General features: G+C 42.7%; 3 protein-coding genes and 1 non-coding gene across 5 annotated transcripts; 2 read left to right on the top strand and 2 right to left on the bottom strand.

The window, feature by feature from the left end:
• Positions 1-3,453: 3,453 nt before the first annotated feature.
• Positions 3,454-5,444, top strand: LOC117864528 (probable phytol kinase 2, chloroplastic). The gene is made up of 6 exons (XM_034748665.2): positions 3,454-3,656; positions 3,923-3,990; positions 4,079-4,213; positions 4,305-4,420; positions 4,491-4,605; positions 4,803-5,444. The coding sequence occupies exons 1-6, from the start codon at positions 3,540-3,542 to the stop codon at positions 5,092-5,094; spliced, it is 843 nt and encodes a 280-aa protein (XP_034604556.1). The 5' UTR covers positions 3,454-3,539; the 3' UTR covers positions 5,095-5,444.
• A 232-nt stretch (positions 5,445-5,676) lies between these two features.
• Positions 5,677-5,750, bottom strand: TRNAI-AAU (transfer RNA isoleucine (anticodon AAU)). Its single transcript has one exon. It is a non-coding gene; the product is annotated as a tRNA-Ile (tRNA).
• Positions 5,751-5,859: 109 nt separating this feature from the next.
• On the top strand, positions 5,860-8,258 carry LOC117865434 (uncharacterized). The gene is made up of 8 exons (XM_034749635.2): positions 5,860-6,020; positions 6,250-6,418; positions 6,567-6,657; positions 6,743-6,801; positions 6,898-6,958; positions 7,266-7,356; positions 7,438-7,514; positions 7,855-8,258. Exons 1-8 carry the CDS (start codon positions 5,993-5,995, stop codon positions 7,972-7,974), a joined length of 696 nt encoding a protein of 231 aa, XP_034605526.1. The 5' UTR covers positions 5,860-5,992; the 3' UTR covers positions 7,975-8,258.
• Positions 8,259-8,547: 289 nt separating this feature from the next.
• Positions 8,548-18,379, bottom strand: LOC117865432 (clathrin heavy chain 1). Of its 2 annotated transcripts, XM_034749634.2 has the most exons (29): positions 18,219-18,379; positions 17,911-18,115; positions 17,101-17,189; positions 16,784-16,990; positions 16,429-16,527; positions 16,225-16,333; positions 15,946-16,025; positions 15,635-15,862; positions 15,484-15,549; positions 14,896-15,012; positions 14,301-14,498; positions 14,103-14,219; positions 13,942-14,001; positions 13,745-13,831; positions 13,550-13,633; positions 13,320-13,454; positions 13,180-13,242; positions 13,004-13,108; positions 12,792-12,904; positions 12,457-12,709; positions 12,230-12,366; positions 11,867-12,145; positions 10,770-11,772; positions 10,196-10,681; positions 9,927-10,097; positions 9,661-9,846; positions 9,396-9,518; positions 9,202-9,312; positions 8,548-9,111 (listed from the first exon to the last, which is right to left on the bottom strand). In XM_034749634.2, the coding sequence occupies exons 1-29, from the start codon at positions 18,261-18,263 to the stop codon at positions 8,935-8,937; spliced, it is 5,133 nt and encodes a 1,710-aa protein (XP_034605525.1). In that variant the 5' UTR covers positions 18,264-18,379; the 3' UTR covers positions 8,548-8,934. The 2 variants fall into 2 exon arrangements, with proteins under 2 accessions (XP_034605525.1, XP_034605524.1); XM_034749633.2 differs by having other exon boundaries at positions 12,792-13,108.
• Between the last annotated feature and the right edge of the window lie 284 nt (positions 18,380-18,663).

Below are 18,663 nucleotides of genomic sequence, written 5' to 3'. Positions count from 1 at the left end.
AGCCAGTCATTATGATCCTTCTACACTACTTGTGTATGCCATCTATTTTTAGCCTGGTGAGTGGTGACAAAATAGCTTGGGTTATTCATGTATTTTGTGCCACTTTGGAAGTTTTTCCGCATAGCTAACTGAACAGCAAACACTTCTCCAACTTACTGAAAAAGAGCCTGATTATCAGTCTGGATTTTGGAACTTGTTTTGGCTTAGATTTTGAAAAGATCAGTTGAAAATAAAACTTGACATATATTCTGTCTATTCATCAAATATGTGATGTATTTTAATCGTGGATGGATGTGCAATTTTTTTGTTGGAGAGCAAATTCGACACACTGTGATCTTGATTATTTTAACCTGTTAACAGTAAACCATTATTTGGTGACATGCTTTCTAAACCTGGATAACTTCAATTGTTAATCTGTTTCAAAAGCCACTGTTTTACTATTAATCTGTTGTTCTTGTATAACAGTTTCTTGGTATAACATACATGTACAGTCACAACTCACAGCAGGATTATCGCTTTTTCAGGATAGAATATCTATTTATTAATGGTGACTGAACAACAATGAAATAAAAGTATAAAACAGAGTTTCACATTGTCGTTGTATATATCAAGTATCGCTTATAATCACTAATGCACTATCACATAGAGAAGTACACCTTTTGCATCATGTTTGCAAAGCATACTCCCTCCGTCCCATCAAAAATGCTATTCTAATTTTTTAGACAGATTAGTGGTGATGTGAAAAGACTCATATACCCTTATTTGTTGGCCATATCCTGTTAGTTTTGACATGCAAATTAGATCTGACACCTTAACTAGGTATGTAGTTAGATCCGATTCTTAGAATTGCACTCTTTGTGGGATTTTTTCCAAATGCTAGGGTTGATTTTTTATGAGACGGAGGTAGTAGGTAATAAGCACGAGGACAAAGTTTGGAAGCAAATGAAGCAATCCGGTGGCAGTGATTCAGTGAAACGACTAAACGAGGGTGTGCTTGGTTGCAATGAAGCAACTGCCTGCGGGCTGCCACCAAGGGCGCGCACGCTCATCAACCACAAAGCCTTCATACCACATGGAAAAGAGTCATGTCCGGGCGGCGGGACGGGGGCGATGGGTGGCCGGACCGGGTTGGGGCACAGGCAGCTACTGCTGCCAAAGGAGGCTAAGTAGGACGCCGACGGTGGTGCGGCAGATCGACTCGAGACAGCCAGATAGGGAAGGAGACGGCAAATGGAATCGATTTCTCATTTTTTCGCCCGTGAATGCATCGCAGGCCAGCAATTCGGGGGCCTGGAAAACAGCCTGGCCCAAGAAACTTCTTTACACTTCTTCTACCGGAGTATAGATTGTGATTTTAGATGCTGATGTCTATGTAACAAGTTTGGCACTTCCGATAGCATAATGCATTAGAGAGAGATAAAAGTATACCACTTCCTCCGTTGATAAATGTAATAAAGAGTATTTTGGTATAGGAAAATATTTCAAAGTGAATTAAAACTCTTAGTTTCTCCTTATAATACATTATTGATTGCTACAAAATCAGCACCATCCTTAAAGTATTTTGAATACATCATGCTCAAAAATTTTGAAATTTAGCCCAACAATTACAAATAATAGTTTCAATATTTTGTCATTTTCTAAACGTATACTACGTTCAACATTTTTATAGCCTATTTCAACGTTTGAGAACAATGGATTCAACATTTTATAAGTAAGGACCAACATTTTCAAGAAAAATAGTTTTGAGTTCCTGTTCGTTCAAAAATAGTTTTGAGTTCATGCATGCCGGCAGCACAGAGGAGGCGGCTCGTGGGGCCACAGGCGCGCAACCACAGGGGCATCAGCTCTCGGGGCCATGGGCTTTCAACTACGAGGGCAGCGGCGCTTGAGGCCGATCTCCGGCACGACGGCCGGCGATGGGCGGCGGTCCCAGCGGCTTAGCGACGAGGGCAGTGGCGCTCGGGGCTGGGCTCCGGCGCGACGGCCGGCGGTAGGCAACGACCTGTGGGCCACAGGCGGAGGCGCAGGCGTGGAGTGTGTCGGCGCGAGGGCCTGGGTGGGGTGGCAGCGCTCGGGGCCAGCGTCCAGCGACTGCGCATAGGGTCGAGGTCTGGAGTAGCAGTGCGTCTGATGGGTATGTCGTGCCCCTCACAAATTTAGAGGACGTTTGGATCCAAATTATCATTGTCATATCGAATCTTTAAAGATCAATTAGAAAAATTAAATATAAGCTAATTATAAAATTAATTACATACACGAGAGCTAATACGGAGGCTAATTCGCGAGACGAATCTATTAAGCCTAATTGATCTATCATTAGCACATATTTACCGTAGCATCACATTGTCAAATCATGACCTGATTAGGCTTAATAGATTCGCCTTGCCAATTAGCCTCCATATGTGCATTTGGTTTTGTAATTAATCTACATTTAATATTCCTAATTAGCATCCAAACATCCGATGTGAAAGGACTAAATTTTAGTCGGGTATCCAAACACCCCCTTTAAACATTGGAAGTCTAGTAAAAAAAATGCTAATAAAGGTGTTTGGATCTAGGGGCTAAAGTTTAATCCTTGTCACACCAAATCTTCGGTGGCTAATTAGAAGAATTAAATATAAGCTAATTATAAAACTAATTACACAGATGGAGGCTAATTCGCGAGACGAATCTATCAAGCCTAATTAATCCATCATTAGCACACCTCTATTGTAGCACAACATTATCAAATCATAGCCTAATTAGGTTGAATAGATTCGTCTCGCTAATTAGTCTCCATCTGTGCAATTGGTGTTATAGTTAGTTTATGTTTAATACTCCACCTAGTCACATGACTCCATGTCATGCCTCATATGCAATGAGCTCCTTCATCGCACAATTACTTGTGGACTAATCACCAGTGTATTTCACTTAAACACATATTAGTCCACCTAAGTTGTCACTTAATTACCAAAACCAAACAAGGACCTTTCACACATGGCTAAAGTTTATCATGGGGATCCAAACACCCCTAAGGTTTCAAGTTTTGGCTGTTTTTTATGGGCTTTCAAGTCTAGATTTTGATTGTTCATGGACTTAAATATTATTTGCCTGAGTATATGGACCCTAGAAGTATGTTTTTTAAAAAAATAAAGGAATAGAATTGTTGGGTATACACGCAAAGAAATCATGTAAATAAATCTAGCATATCCCATTAAAAGAGTATTCCTTGTTTAACCAAGTGAGCAAGAGATTACTTAAAAAAGAGTAGTAAAGATATATATAGCTCTGGGACATCACACCAAAGGAGTGTTTTTTAATGGTTTTCTCAGCAATGCTGGTTGCTGTGTGGCTCAGTCCAGCTCATGGAGCACCAACTACCAAGTAAATAAACTAGTAATAATATAAAAAAAACGTTGTATAATCATGTATAAAATAAAAATAACAGAAGCGACTACAGCTGTTCTAAGTCATTAGTCTACGATAAGGTTAATAAAACTGCAGTCTGCAGATTCATCCAAGCCCAGCAGGAAGGTCAGCAGCAAGAGAGAGTGGAGACCATGTGGACGGAGAACCCGGTGGTCCGGGACGCCGGCGCCGCCGTGCTCACCGGAGTCGCCGTGGCTGTCGTGCTCCGCTTCTGGGAGGAGGTCGCCAGCCGCGCGCTGCTGGATCAGGTCATGCATGCCCCCTCTTTCTTCTTTCTTCGTCATGCTTACTACTCTTACTCCTGGAGTAATTAACTTGTCCCAAAGCGCAAATCATTTCCCTCATCCGTAATTTGATTTGATTAACTAATCGTGTTGCGAGCTTGTGGTTCCAATTTGTTTCAGCTGCCCTGAATTTAACCCTTGCACCTAGCTCTAGTTACTGATCTGCTTTTATAATGACAACTTTGTGACCGATTGGTGTCTGTAATGCCTCCTTTTGCTGTTCATTGTAGAAACTTTGCAGGAAACTGGTGCACATAACTGTTGGATTAGTGTATTTCCTCATGTGGCCTCTGTTCAGGTATGCAATTCATCTCAAGTTGTTTGTTCCAGCCGTAGCCCATCTGCATTTCCCTTTCTAAATGCAATTTCGCCTTGGCCAATTGCAGTTCAGATGATGTGTATGCCCCGTTTCTTGCTCCGCTTATCTTCGTGATCAACATCGTAAAGGTGACAGTGATTGGGCTTGGTGTGGTTAAAGATGAAGGTGTGGTTAACTCGATGACCAGGCATGGGGACTGCAGGTGTAGTTTCTTGCTGAACCCCAACTAGTAGTGTACTGTCTTTTTCTTAGGCAGCCGGCAGTCCTGAATTTTTTCCATGTTGACTCTACAGAGAACTTCTCAAGGGCCCATTGTATTACGCTTGTGCTATAACCCTGACAACAATGGTCTTCTGGAGGACATCACCCATCTCAATCGCCGTGATCTGCAATTTGTGTGCCGGAGATGGTATTGTTCTGCTTCTAATTACAATCTGTGCCTGCTCTTTGGTTCTTATTATTTTACTGTGACCAATCAGGTGTTGCTGACATAGTTGGGAGACGATTCGGGCAGGTGAAGCTCCCTCACAACCCTGAAAAATCGTATGCTGGAAGCATCGCGAATTTCATGGCCGGTTTCATCGCATCAGTGTTGTAAGTATCAAAATCCAGCTACATTTTTTTTGCTGCTGAAACCTCAAGACCTATGTATGAATCACCGATACTTCACTGACCCTACCGTACCGGTATCCGATACTCCGACACTCTCTCTGTATCACCACAAAATCGCGTATCGCCGTAACGGTGATACATCATAGCTCAAGACTAACTGCTAGTACATGCGGAAGCAGGTTCATGTGCTACTTCAACATCTTCGGGTTCGTTGACAAGAGCTGGGCTATGGTTGGTGCCTTCGGTGTCGTATCCCTGGCTGCAGCGGCTGTGGAGTCGCTGCCCATCAGCACACGCCTTGACGACAACCTGACGGTTCCTCTCGCATCCGTGCTGGTGGGTGCCCTGGTTTTCTACTTGGTTGGAGCCACGAACCTGTGCTGCTTCATGAGCAGCGGTACCCAAGACAGCAGCAGCAGAAGCATTTCAGCAATCGTTGATCAATGGTGGTTATTCGCAGGCAGCAGCTAAGCTAGCAGCTGGTGATCGACCACGTGATACAGCTGCAAACTGCAGAGGTTGATTGAATCATGATATGTGTTGGTTACCTTATGAATTTTATCAGTAAAAACATGTTCTTGTGACTTGAAATGTATTTGTTACGTAATAAAGAGAAGGAGGAGGAGAAGGAGAAGAAAGGAAAGATCAAAGGTCGATCGCGGGGACTGTAGCAGAATTTGCAATGCGTTTTGTTACAGCTCAACTAGAACAGCAGAGAAAAATAAAGGTGTGTTTGGTTGGTTGTATCATTTGATTCATGTATGAAATGATTCAAAATAATAATGATCCTTTTATTTGGTTGGGTGAATTGGACCAACTCATGATGAGGCCATCCCACTTAATACATTATTCTACTAATTAGAGTGAACCATATGGTACAAGTAAATTAATTGAATCATCCCATCCAGGATCATCCATGCATGCATCATGTGGTGCATGCAACCAAACACACCCTGAAAGAACACGTTCAATCTATTTCTCAGATTTCTTTTCTTTGCAAAAAAAAAAAGAAACAAGTGTAGGAGATAGAGAGAGAGAGAAAAAAAAATAGATTGGCCCATGCAGGTCTCGAACCTGCGACCTTCGCGTTATTAGCACGACGCTCTAACCAGCTGAGCTAATAGGCCGTTTCGATACGGTTTGAAATTAGTGATTACATACGTGCTGGATAAGGAGGCTGGGCTGTTGCAGTTTTTGTATCTGGAGGATAATGGGCCAGGCCCAGGCCCAGTTCACAACGCTCTTCAACAACGAACGGCTCCCTCCCCCTTGGCTCTCGTCGGCGAGTCCTACTAAAACCCTAGAGGAGGAGCCTCCGCCGCTTCCGTCCCCCCCTCCGCCGCCGCAGCAGCAAAGGAGCCGACGCGCGATGCCGAAATCTAAGCGCAACCGCCCAGGTTGGTTGGCATCTCGATTCTTGTCCTGCCTAGTTCTCGTGTGCTACTTCCATTCAACTAGAGAGGGTGTTCCCTCCCAATTTTCACATCCATCTCCGGCAGCAATTGCTCGTTTGCCTCCACCAATTCTTCTTCCTTTCTTACCCACCCCATGAAAAGCTTCTAGAGCACAAGCGGTTTTGTTGTTGTTGTTGTCGATTGTGCTTAATCCTGTGCTGGGTGGACGCAGTGACCTTGTCAAAGACCAAGAAGAAGCCAGGTTTAGAGCGCAAGGGCAGAGTAGTTACCGAGATAAAAGAGGCTGTCGACAAATACGGCAGTGCCTATGTCTTCACCTACGATAACATGAGAAATCAGAAGCTCAAGGACCTCAGGGAGCAGCACAAAGCATCTAGCAGGTATGCCCACCCACCACCACCACTTGGTCTGTTTGGAACACATTGCACCTAATGCAAGGGTGCCATGCCAGTTCAACCCTTTAAAACACTGAGGTTCCGTTTAGCTTGCGCATGTTTTTTTTTATCAGCTGCATTTTCTGTTCCCCAGGATATTTCTTGCTGGGAAGAAGGTTATGCAGATAGCGTTGGGGCGTTCACCTGCTGATGAAGCTAAAACAGGCCTCCACAAACTTTCCAAGGTGAGTTCTTTTTTGGAACTCGCCATACACTGTATTCCGGATCACTGATATGAAGTTTTGATCGAAGTATCTTCGCTTTGTTTAGTTCCTTCAAGGTGACTCTGGTTTGTTCTTTACCAATCTTCCAAGGGATGATGTTGAGAGGTAGTATCGGTGTATCACTGTTGCCTACATTCTTTTTTCGTACGCTTGTCGTGGCTTAAATAAAGATTGATATATGATCATATATCATATTTGCAGGCTGTTTCGAGAATTTGAGGAGCATGATTTTGCAAGGACGGGAAGTACTGCCACAGAAACGGTATTCTAGTTTCTTTTGCTTTTCTTCTCATGTATCTTTAGTTTCTTCAAACAAATAAGGAAGACCATTTTAGCCAGCCATTCCCCTGTGGTGACCAGTGGCAAGTTTGGGCTCTTGGTGCTAACATATCAGTAGTATACTAACTCGCATCCGTAGTAACATTACTTGGACAATTAAACTTATTTGCAGTAGCTCCTTAGCCTGTCTCAGGTGTTATTCTTCTTGATGTCTCTGTCTCTTTTAGTCTATTGTATAATGTGTTTAGCCAAATTTACAACATTGTTTAACAAAATTCACAATTCCTCAGGTGGAGCTTAAGGAAGGCCCTCTGGAACAGTTTACACATGAAATGGAACCCTTTCTGCGCAAGCAAGGACTGCCAGTTCGCTTGAACAGAGGTTTGTAGTCTCCCCTGCATTTACACATATGCTTGAAAGTGCAAAGCAAAATTATTAAAAAGTTCACCGTTGTTGCTGCAGGTGTTGTAGAGTTAATTGCAGATCATGTAGTGTGTGAGGAAGGAAAACCTCTTTCACCAGAAGCGGGACAGACTCTGGTAAGGACAGCATATCACGCAGTCTTTGTTTCATAATTGATTCGGATATGAAGCTGATGGAACTAAGAAGAGTATCTTTTAATTTATTAGAATTACATGTTACACACGTTTCCCAAAATTAAATACCTTCGCTCATGGGTGTCGAGAAAAATATCATTGGCACCTCGGTTCTTACTGAAATGCTCTTTGTTAGGGTGCTTGGGTAGTCCAGTACCATCTCAACTAACACTGCTCATACTTGAAATGCATGTGCCCATTTTACTCAGGGACCGATATTTACCCATTTTTATGCCGGTGTATCTGCTTGCACTGAGTCCCCCCTTCGCTTCCTCTCTTGCAGCGCTTGCTTGGGATGCAGATGGCAACATTCCGGCTATACCTCGTGTGCCGCTGGTCTTGTGATGACTTTGAAGTGTACAAAGAAGGCTTGGCTCACCTAGGAGCTGATGATTCATCTTAAGCTCGGTACCTTTACCCTCTGCAAGGACGCACTTGCTGTCTTGTGTTGGGACAGTTTTTGGTATTGCGCGTGCGGCCCGTGTACCCCTGAGTGTTGAAAATTTTGAAAGATGTGATCTGCAGAAATTCGTTTCGCTCAGTTCCATCATTTTTACTGAAACTGTTGGAAGGTGTAAGCTGATTGGTATATCATATGAACAAATATGTAGAGGTAAAAGGTCGATCGGATTATAACTGACCATGCAGTTATTTCTAAGAATCAACGAGTATTTGAATGTGTGAATAGCCCTTTTGAATATTTTTTTTAAGAGTGCTGAGTGAAAATGACGATGATTCGGTTTAGCACTCAATAAACGTTGGAGATGCTTGGGATAAACGTCTCACGCCAGTTGGAGACAAAAGGAAAGCTGCAGCCTCTGGGAGATGCACGAAGATACCAGGCAGTGACAAGGCAATGGCGAGAAGAACAAAAAGGAAACACTAAACTCCATCGACTTACACCATCTACTTGAGCCTGACTGCCTGAGGCAGGGCACATACCAAAGAGCAACTTCAACAACAACGCAATACAGCGTAAAAGGAAAACATTCATGTAATGTAACCGGAAGTTGACAACAGTTACAAACAGTCAGTAGGTCGTAAAAAATGTAAATAACATACATTGTTTGTGCCTGCCACTGAGGCCATCAGGTATACAAGCAAAATGTCTACAAATATTTCTCACACTATACAAATGGTACCAGCTTTCAACAGCTCCAGCTCAATCAACCTAATCATCCTCATCCTCATCCTATCCGATTATAACATTTCTCAAACTCTGGCTAGAGATTTCACTCGCCAAAATTTCCTGGTACCATAAAGAATATTAATTCCAAACTGTGATCATCTACAACCCCATAGTTCAACTTGTGCTTACACTGGAAAAATCCGAATCATCATCTAAGCGCTCTGCAAAATCAACCTAGTAGCTTCCCATTGGTGGCATCCCAAATGCTGGCATCGGACCAGGGCCCATCGGAGGCATGCCCATTCCACCCATCGGAGGCATGCCCATTCCACCCATCGGAGGTGGAGGACCGCCCATGCCTGGCATCGGCGGAGCGGGCAAAGCGAGAGGAAGCAGCTGGGCGTACATGTTCTGCACAACAGAATGCGACTAGTCATGCCAAATGCCTCAGCACTAATGACTGATTACAGAAACAAAGAGGCGAGTGCACTTTTACTTTACCTGCTGAGCAACAAGATCTTTCTCCTCTTTCTCTTTCGCTCTTTCCTCATTTTGCGACTCAATTTTGTCCTTCACTAAATCATCAACCTTGCTGCTGTATTCGCGAATGAACTGCATTGGACGGCAGGGATGTTATTATAAAATGAACTGTGCATAAATAAGCATCAGTGCAGATATGGACAGAAATAAGGTACCTGCAACAGATATGGGAAAGCGAAGTCTATCATGTTGTTCATCCATGCAAGCTCAAGGGCAACATCCGGACGTATCAAGTCATAGCAAATGAAGAGGCAAGAAGCAAAGCATTCTTTCTTCCCCTGCATTACATAATTGCAGATCAAAGTTAACTAATCAGAAGTGCAATGCCAAGTAGACAAATAATAGGCTTTCTACTGTATTTTGAATTGGCATATCACTGCATCTCATATCATCAATCAATAGAACAGGTTTAAAACAAACCTGCTCAATGAAATAGACAAGCAAGTCCTCCGACAGTTCACGGTCACCAGACTGCGAGCATGTCTCCATGCAATCCTTGTACATGTTGTCTTTCTTTGATAGAGCAATGGACTGCTTCCATCTGCCAGCCTTCTTGTAAATGTAGGCAGCAATCCTCCTCATCTCAAGCAACTCATGCTTCTCAAGCTGCTCGAGAAATGAACTCATGAGTCATTAATTGAAAGCAAAAACAAGAAGCATTGCATAATTATCTGGTTCATTTTTACCTTCTGGGCCAGACCTATCTGGTCAAAGTTATCGTGCATGTCAACTGATTCACGGAGTCTCTCATAGTCTTCCTCTTCAACATAAAGCTCATTCAACGCTTCATTCACAGCAGAGACATTGTTACTCTGAACTGCAACCATATAAGGTTTCACAAGATGCAACTGTCCAGCCTGTCAAAGAGCAACAAGTCAGTTAGATTTTTGGGATGGAATTCAAAACAGAGCTTTCAAATGCATAAAGGAGATTAGGCCTTCATTCGGATACAAACCTTGCGCATTATGTCAACAACTCTGGTATGATCCAAACGAAGCGCAAGCACATTTAGCATATCATTGATGAGATCAGGGTGCTCTTGTAAATAGAAGTGAACTGCCTTGTAATATAGCTCAACATTTGCAACTTTAACACAAACATCCTTGAACTGCATATGATCCCATGCATCTGGAGAGTGGTTCATAATAGTGGTGGCAGCATTGTCAAATTCATCATACTGTATGTAGAGGTACGTAAGTTCTTTCCAGTGCTGCTGTTCATCACAAGCCCGGATAAGCTTAGGAATGTTGAGACGGGTGGAGAAAAGTTTGATGTGCTCCATAAGCTTCTCATAGCGGTATCTAGCATACAGAACTCCAAGCTCTGTGAAGATGCCCATGTGTGCACGTTCAAGTCCAAGACCACTCTCCATGAGAGCTATAAGTTCATTGAAGCATCCTCTATTTTGGTAGTATTCACTCACTTCTTCCAAGTCATCAACCTAAACAAAAGAATGTATGTCAGAAAGAAATAGAGCATAGAACCATTGTCATAGAAGGTTTCGCAGAGACTACAACAACTATCAGTACCTGGACAATAATGTTGAGACCACATATTTGTGCAAGACGGAACTCCTCAGCGTCAACACAAGCAAAGCAGACCTCCTTCCATGTCTTAGCACTGTTAGCCTTGCGAGCAGCATCCACAGCACCTTGGAACTGCTTCAGCTTAACTAGGGTAACAGCCAGCTTAGCCCAGTTTGAGATGAACGCGTAGATGATCTTTGCAGCTTCATATAGTTCTTCATCATACAGACGGTCACCGACATTTTGAAGGTTGGCAACATTTGGCATAAGAATGAACTCTTCAATGTCACTGAGTCTGTCAATCTTAGCATATGCAAAGATGAGTTCTCCATCAACTTTGGGCTCCCGGGCCTTTTGCCTTACCATCAGAAGGTACTTCACTAAATCATTGTACACATTCGCTTCCTCAGCAGCATGGATGACATCAAGGAAATGTGCGGCATCATCTGCACGAATGAAGGACTCGATTGCTTCGCTGACTAGACCCTCACGTAACTGGGCCTTGGCAACCTGGCTCCAAACAGCATCTTCTTCAACGCGGAAAGCAAATTCTTCAGCCCTTTCTATGCTCCGGATGTTATCTAAGAGAACATTGACAGCCTGCACATTTAAGTTGAACTTCTTGAATATTGCAAAACCCTCCTCATACAGCTGTGCCTCAACAGCAACTTCTCCAACAGCAGGCCCATCAAAGTTGTCAAGTCTGTTAACATAGTCCATGACTCTGGATGGGTCTGCCTTGATGGCAGTCAAAATGAGCAGGTTCTGCAGATTGAAGTTTCCACTGAATGCGGAATTCTGAAGAACAATCTTTTCAAGAAGCTCGATCAATTCATGAGGGAGGTCAGCAGTCATGAAAGCCTTAACAGCAGCAGATACTTGTTCAGGGCTCTTGCTCTCAGGTAATGCGGTCGAAACCACCTGGTCAATGAGTTGCCTTCTGTATTCATTCTCAGGCTGAAGAACTTTATCCCATAGATCACCATCCATCCTCTCAACAACATATCTGGCATTTCAAATAACATGATGACATGTAAGCCACTACACAATGGGTATATAGGTTTCGAACAAACACAAGGCCCCACAACAAGAATGCATACCTAGCTTGCAGCTTGAACAGTGAGTTTTTGTTAGTGACATTAATAAGTTCATCGTCACACTGCCCACGTCTGTAAGCAACAACAGCAAGTGTAGGATCCCGCTTTTCACAGTATTTACCCACAACACGTGAGTCATAAAATGGGTTAGTAGTAAGGAAATGCTCAGGATTATTGTTGCTGTCGATGATGATTTTCCCAAGAGCATTGTGGACATGTACATCTTGGCTACCTTCACTCACTAAGTGCTCCAAGAACTGAGTGAGCAAACGTAGGCGGTTCCTGGTTCACATATCGAACAAATGAGAACAGGAAGGAGGGTGTGTATCATTTGACTGTGCAGATGGAGGAATACGAGAAACAAACCTCTTCTCACATTCATCAACCAGTGGCTCAACAGGAAGGAGGGAACGAACAGAGAGAATCAAACCCTTAATAAAATCTTCAGGACACTCATCATCAAGTAGTTGCCCCACTACCAAGGGAGCATTCCCAGGATTCACCTAGAAACAAGAGAAAAATAATTATTCTCATGCTCAACGTATTACGAGGACTGATGCCAAAAATAACACTTAGTTCAAAGAGGTGCATACTTTTTGCACATAGCCTTCGATATACCGAAGCATGTTGTTTGTGTACAGATAGTGAGTGAGATCTGGCACAAAACCAAAGCGGTCACAAACGTTAATCAGTGGACGGGCATCAGGTAGTTTTGCCTCCATCAAAAAGTTCTTTGTCTTCTCAGCATCATAGAAGTTAGACTCTCTAGTTACACGTTCAACTTCTTTGATCTGTCCAGTCCTGGCAGCTGCTTCTATGTATTTGAAATGGATATCTGGGTCCTCACTGTTGCATGCAAAGATACCAGGTATGTCGGATTTTGAGAAAGATGTTCAAATGTCAAACATCAGGATTACAGAGTAACTACCTGGAGCTCAGATAGGATCCCAAGAAAAAGTAAAGGCCCTCATAAGATTTGAATTGCTCAAATAGTTTTATGCAAGCGTCAACTCCTAACTGCTCGGAGTATTCTTTTGCAGCCTGCAGATGTGCCAAAGATTCACAATAATTAGAATCATTAAGAAAAAAGAGCTGCCAGTAGGGTGAGGGGATAGGTCGCAGGAAATTAAACAGGATTACCTGCACAACTATTTGAAGATTTCCCCTCAGATTGACTACTAGAAGGTCCTTCATGCACTCCAAGGCCCACTCCCTTGACAGGGTGCCAAAGAACTCAACGAGTGCCTGTGCAAGAAAGTTGTTAATGGACAATACAATATAAAAAAAAACTTCAAACATAACTGGATGCTACAAACCTGCGGCTCAATGGCATGGGTATTGACCATGACACGCTTGATATCAGGTAACTCTGAGTAATGCTGCATCACAAAATGTAGGATTAGTTAAACAGATAGGCAAAGAGAAAAATCAGCTGCACCAATGCAGAGGTACTGACCTGGAGAGCTCGCAAGTACAAGCCAGCCTTTTCACACAGCTGAGCAATACGAGGGCGGTCGTAATGACTGAACATACCATTAGCAAGAATGGCATCAGCAACATTTGGATAAGTCACCAAGTTTATCTCCAAAACCTACAGTGCATTCAGAAAGAAGCTGCTGATTAACAAAGAATGTACACATCCAGCAGGCAACCATTCATATCCAAAGGGGGGAAACAATTGCTAACCTTGGTTTGAAGAAAAGCGTGCTCTGGCAAATTTGGTTTGAGAACATCCAACAAAAAAGCTGTTGCCTCCCGTATCATATTCCTCTGCAAACGGAAGAATATAAGCCAAGGCAGGCAACCAAATTACATAATACTAGAAAAGCCAAAAGTATGTTACTAGCCAACAAAACAGGTATATATGAATACAAAGGATACCTGAAGGAAAAGATCAGTTATAGTATTATAATCTACTGGACAACCTCCCTCCATTTGTGACATCATGAGAGCAAAGTTCACAGCACCCTGGTTAATGCAAGACAGACAGCGAAGCAAGGACTCATAAGGTTAAAGAAGAACACAACCAAGTAACAAATGTCTAATAAATGCCCAATTTCGTTTAAGCATTCAGTTACCTGTGGATCTGTACGTAAAATGGTCTGGAGGAGGAACAGATAATCTGGAGTGTACCCAACCTGGAACCAAGTTGTAGGTCAATAATAAAATCCAATACTCAACTCAGATATAACAGGTAACAACTGAAAAGAAGACTTCAATAAACCAAGAAAAAACAAACCTGCTTTGAGTATATAAGAATCTTGTCAAACTCCCTCCTTTCAGCAAAAGCAGCAACAACTTTAGGGGTTGCCCTAGCCTTTATGTATATTTTTAGTGCCATATCATTATCCACAGTCTACATCAGAGGGTACAAATGATTAGTGAACAATCTAGGCACAAAATCCATGCAATAAAAACAGTACGACTCATGTCTTACCTTGACAAGATCTCCAAGTTCTTCACTGCACTCTAGTTTGTCTTCTGCCAACCAATTTTCCAGAAGGTTCTTTTTGTTCTGATTGACGACAAGTCGAGATAGCTCAAGAGACTCGAAGGCATTAAGCTTCCCTCGAGTTAGCAATGTACCAAAGTACTGCAACAGTGGGGGTGTTTGCCCAGCTTGCACAGGAACACTCTGCAAACATGCCAGCAGCAGCTCAGTTAAGCAAAGGAACTTACGCTGTAAGCTTTAATTCTATATGTGTAAATTGGTCCTGACAGAAGGAGAGCACATCAGATCAACTTAATATAGTACTTTTTTGGTCATATTATACTCAGAAGGAATGACCAGCAGCCACAGTTTCTCTCTTGCAGTACACGAGGCTCAACAACTTAAACAGACAAAGCCCCACGATCTTATCAACTTTCTAGAACAGTAGTCAGTTGATGTCAGACTAAATTATATTACTAACATAAACACTGACAATACGGTTATTGAAACAAGGCAGGAAACAGAGCGGCAAAGGTGGCACCAGAGAAAAAGAGGCACATGAACATAGATAGCTCCATCGGCAAAAGAATCAGAAACTGACCTGAAATTTTGCAACGGTCTCAGGTGTTCTCAGGAGCCCTTGAGGAGACTCTGCGGCCAGCTCAGCTGCTTCCTTGTATTTTGTTTGTGCAAACAGTTCCTGAAATCTTTGTACAACCTGCAAATACAAACTCAGAACATCAAGAAAACTCATGCAATATCTTGACACGCCAGATGAAGTGTGAAATGACACATCAAATGTAATGTGGAAATGTAAATTTAACTAAAAAATCTGTAACTTCAAACACTAGTATAGAGCACCAGTATTTGCATAAAGGCAAGAATGATGGTGCAATAGTTGTTTGCATAGATCTCTAAAGTACAACTTATGTGGAAGAGAGCTGATGCATATCAGCCTACTGTAAAGTATTTGCCTTTCTGTGTATGAATTAACAGTGAAGAAAGCTGTGCTAAGGAATGATCACGCAACATTTTGACAAGATACCCCATGCTTATAAACTAGGGAGAGTTGGGTTACTAATCACTAGTCAGTCCAAAATTCGTATCCCCAAAAAAACAGCACAGATAACAGCCAAGAAAGTTCTGCTAGCATCCATATCAATAATAGAATAGAAGCAGTGGAGCTTACCAAGTTCTCTGCACCAGGAAGGTTGGCTCTCTTGGCAAGATTCACAGCTAGCTCAAGGTTGTTTAACTGAATGCCAAAAACTGTGTTAAAAGAATTATCTAACATATGCATCAGGAAAAGAAAAGAAGTCCATAAGTGCTGATGTTCATACTTGACCACTGACAAAAGGCACAACAGTTGCATCGTTAACTGTGGCATGTAAAACCTGCCCTCTTCTGTTGATGGCATAAAATCCACCAGTTGAAGAAGATTCTGCTGTCAAGAATATAGGGTCCGGACTAATTCTATTTCTGTAAACTGCTGCGGCAGTTTCCAAGTCATATACAAATAAAAGGCCAAGCTTTGTAATTACATAGATAAGTCCATACTTTTGTGAAACCTGCAGCAAATATGAAATATAGACATTTTAGATCCACCGTATGATGTTCTAAAAGGTGCATAATTTTCCCGTAATATGCTCACCTGCATAGCTACAGGAAAATCATCCTGGAAATCAGGTGGGAAAAAGAGGTCGGCTTGTTTCTTAGAAAAGCCAGGTTTCCCTACAGCCAAACAATCAATAAGAACAACAGTGATAACAGTGGTCGCTTTCAAAGAAAAAGGAGGTCCTTAAGGAAAAAAAATAGCAATGCCGGATGAGCGAATGAGGCAGTTTTGTACATGTTCACACTGCTGGAATTTTTAACGTGTTACTAAAAATGAATGAAAAACAGAATAAATTTGAGAATTTTTAATACGGACCTGGCTGGGCGCCCAGTTCAATAACATGTAACTTTGAAGTAATCTGTCCAGCATTAGTTGTCTTCGAGGCAAAACAAATAAGGGTTGATGGGTTCTCATTACCAACAACCTAGACAGGTAACATAAAGCAAAGGTTGGTAAATAATACTAGGAATGAAACAAGAATATATGTCTATAATCATCACAAAATAACTGGAAAGGTACCTTAAATGTTGCAAAAGATGCTGCATGGGCTTCAAGTGCCTGGCTACGCTGTTGGTCAACAGAAAAAAGTTGCATGTTCCCCTTCACCAGTTGTGGTCTCTGATTCCATGAAAAGGAGGGCATGCCAATATGAGAAACATATAACAAAGTAATATGTAGTTACTAATTACTACATGCAGAAACTGCTCTTTATTCAAAAGGAATGAGTTTTGCAGACACAATGTTTCAAACCATAAGAGGATTGGAACAAACAATAGCAGGAATGGGGTACCAGTACTGTTTGTCAGTTAAAACTCATTGACACGTTATCCATCTATAATGATGTCACTAGCAACAAATTTATGTAATAGCATACCTCTGGGGCACCAGGTGCAATTCCAATAAGCACAAGCCACTTCTCCGCTGGGTCACATCGGTAGTTGATGATCTGATTGTTTGCTAAGTTTGCTGTCCTATCAAACATCTTGGTGGGCTCAGAATCACCTTCAATTGACCAGTGATAAACTGATGTTTGCGTTACTAAACCCACCAACTTGGGAGTGATCCATTTCCAAAACACAACCTGCAGTTCAAAAGAAATGGTACACAACGCATTACCTCAAGTGCATCTCAATGAGCATCTAGGAAAAAGAGAGAGAGAGATGCAACATCATTTTGGAAAGATTTCTGTACCTGCTCCGGCATCTGATGAGACTTTATCTTAGTCTTAGCCTCAATGTTAAATATTTGAAGGTGATCCTGTGTAGTCCCAGGTATTTGGGCTACAAAATTTAATAAATGTTTAATGTTAATACAAACCATGCAGCAAGCAACTAAAATATTAGATGTCAACATCTGAGTCAGTCATTTGAACCTAAATGGCCACGCTTGGAATATTGCAATTGCTGTAGCAAGTATTTTATGCACGAAAAATGAATTGACTGAGCAAAAATTCCCATTCAATCTTCAGCCTATTGGAACTAACTCAACAAACAGCAGCACTGCAAATTAAGCACTTTATTTAACAAAATATTTACTCAAAATAATTTTAAAAAGCCTTGAGCAGAGTTGTTGATCCAACTTATAAACTATGTTGAACTAAGTAAGGGAATTTGAAGGTCACAGTGATAATTATATGAATTGCATATACAGCAGGCCAGAATCATAGCACCCCAGCAAGCATAACGTTAAACATGGCCTTGTTCATCCTACACGACTTGTACAAGATCAGGCAAAACAGCAAGGTAACGATGTAGGTAGTAATGATGCAGATTACACTAGATTGCTAGATCCCAAGCGAAGGCACTAGTGCAAATTCAGATGATACACTAAAGGAAGCAGTAGAAGCTGAGATCGCTGCCCAAATCCCAGGAGGCGACTATTCAACAAGGACTTGACTAGGATGCGTGCATGTGGGCAGGCAGCTAGGGCATCATGAGATGAGATCCCGAAGGCAATGGGTAGATCTAGCGGTGGCGGTAGGTGGAGGAAGGAGGTGCAGACCTTTGAGGGCGAGGATTCTGGTGTTCGGGTTCATGAGCGCGGAGTCGGCGGTGATAGGGCGTCGGAGCGGCTGCATGGGCATGGCCATGTCGATGATGACGACGCTGTTCTGCGGCGAGGTCTCGCGGACGCAGATGTACTTCTCCGACTCCATGGTGACATGGGTGAAGGTGACGAACTGCGGGGCGATGCCCAGGCTGGTGAGCTGCAGGCAAGGTCATCATCCATTATCAGTGGTGTGGATCAGTGAAGCGGGGAGAGATCTGCAAGGAATGAAGGAAGAGAGAGGAGGATGGGTTGGTAGTTACCGTGAGGGCCTCGCGCATGGCGATGGGAGCGTTGGCCGCCGCCATGGCGACGGGCGGCGGTGCCGAGATCTCTCTGGAGTCGGGGGGGTAGGGGAGATGGTCGGATCTGATCTGAGCTTGTCCAAGACGGGACGGGAACCAGCGGGGCAACCACGAACCCAAAGGGAATTTAGCTTAGTGGCTGCCTCCCACTCCAATCCATGTGGTGCTCATCGCTTTTGCCCATTGCACCTTCACAAATCCTCTATTTCCTCTCCTCTTCCTTCGCTGCTACCAAGGCGGCCTCCGAGTTTTCTTCATCATCAAGGTTAGATTTGGCACAACTAAGTATGTATGCTTTCGACTCTCTAATATTAAGATGATGAATCACATCATACATTCTACCCATCTCACTTTTTGTGAACACACGTAAAGGTATCTACAAGAGAAAATTATGCATCAATAC

The sequence above is a fragment of the Setaria viridis genome, chromosome 7 (assembly GCF_005286985.2).
Source record: "Setaria viridis chromosome 7, Setaria_viridis_v4.0, whole genome shotgun sequence".
NCBI classification, from domain to species: domain Eukaryota; kingdom Viridiplantae; phylum Streptophyta; class Magnoliopsida; order Poales; family Poaceae; genus Setaria; species Setaria viridis.
The sequence above is the reverse complement of the archived record's forward strand: the minus strand, read 5'-3'. Positions and strand labels throughout refer to the sequence as shown.

Excerpts from the sequence above, each read along its gene's own strand:
- LOC117864528 (XM_034748665.2), top strand. The coding sequence starts at position 3,540 with ATGTGGACGGAGAACCCGGTGGTCCGGGACGCCGGCGCCGCCGTGCTC. Across the intron at positions 3,657-3,922 it reads GCCGCGCGCTGCTGGATCAG|AAACTTTGCAGGAAACTGGT; the intron begins GTCATGCATGCC and ends TGTTCATTGTAG. Across the intron at positions 3,991-4,078 it reads CTCATGTGGCCTCTGTTCAG|TTCAGATGATGTGTATGCCC; the intron begins GTATGCAATTCA and ends GGCCAATTGCAG.
- LOC117865434 (XM_034749635.2), top strand. The coding sequence starts at position 5,993 with ATGCCGAAATCTAAGCGCAACCGCCCAG. Across the intron at positions 6,419-6,566 it reads CAGCACAAAGCATCTAGCAG|GATATTTCTTGCTGGGAAGA; the intron begins GTATGCCCACCC and ends TCTGTTCCCCAG. Across the intron at positions 7,515-7,854 it reads CAGAAGCGGGACAGACTCTG|CGCTTGCTTGGGATGCAGAT; the intron begins GTAAGGACAGCA and ends CCTCTCTTGCAG.
- LOC117865432 (XM_034749633.2), bottom strand. The coding sequence starts at position 18,263 with ATGGCGGCGGCCAACGCTCCCATCGCCATGCGCGAGGCCCTCACG. Across the intron at positions 13,243-13,319 it reads TGTACTTGCGAGCTCTCCAG|CATTACTCAGAGTTACCTGA; the intron begins GTCAGTACCTCT and ends TTTGTGATGCAG. Across the intron at positions 12,710-12,791 it reads GGATCCTATCTGAGCTCCAG|TGAGGACCCAGATATCCATT; the intron begins GTAGTTACTCTG and ends TGCATGCAACAG.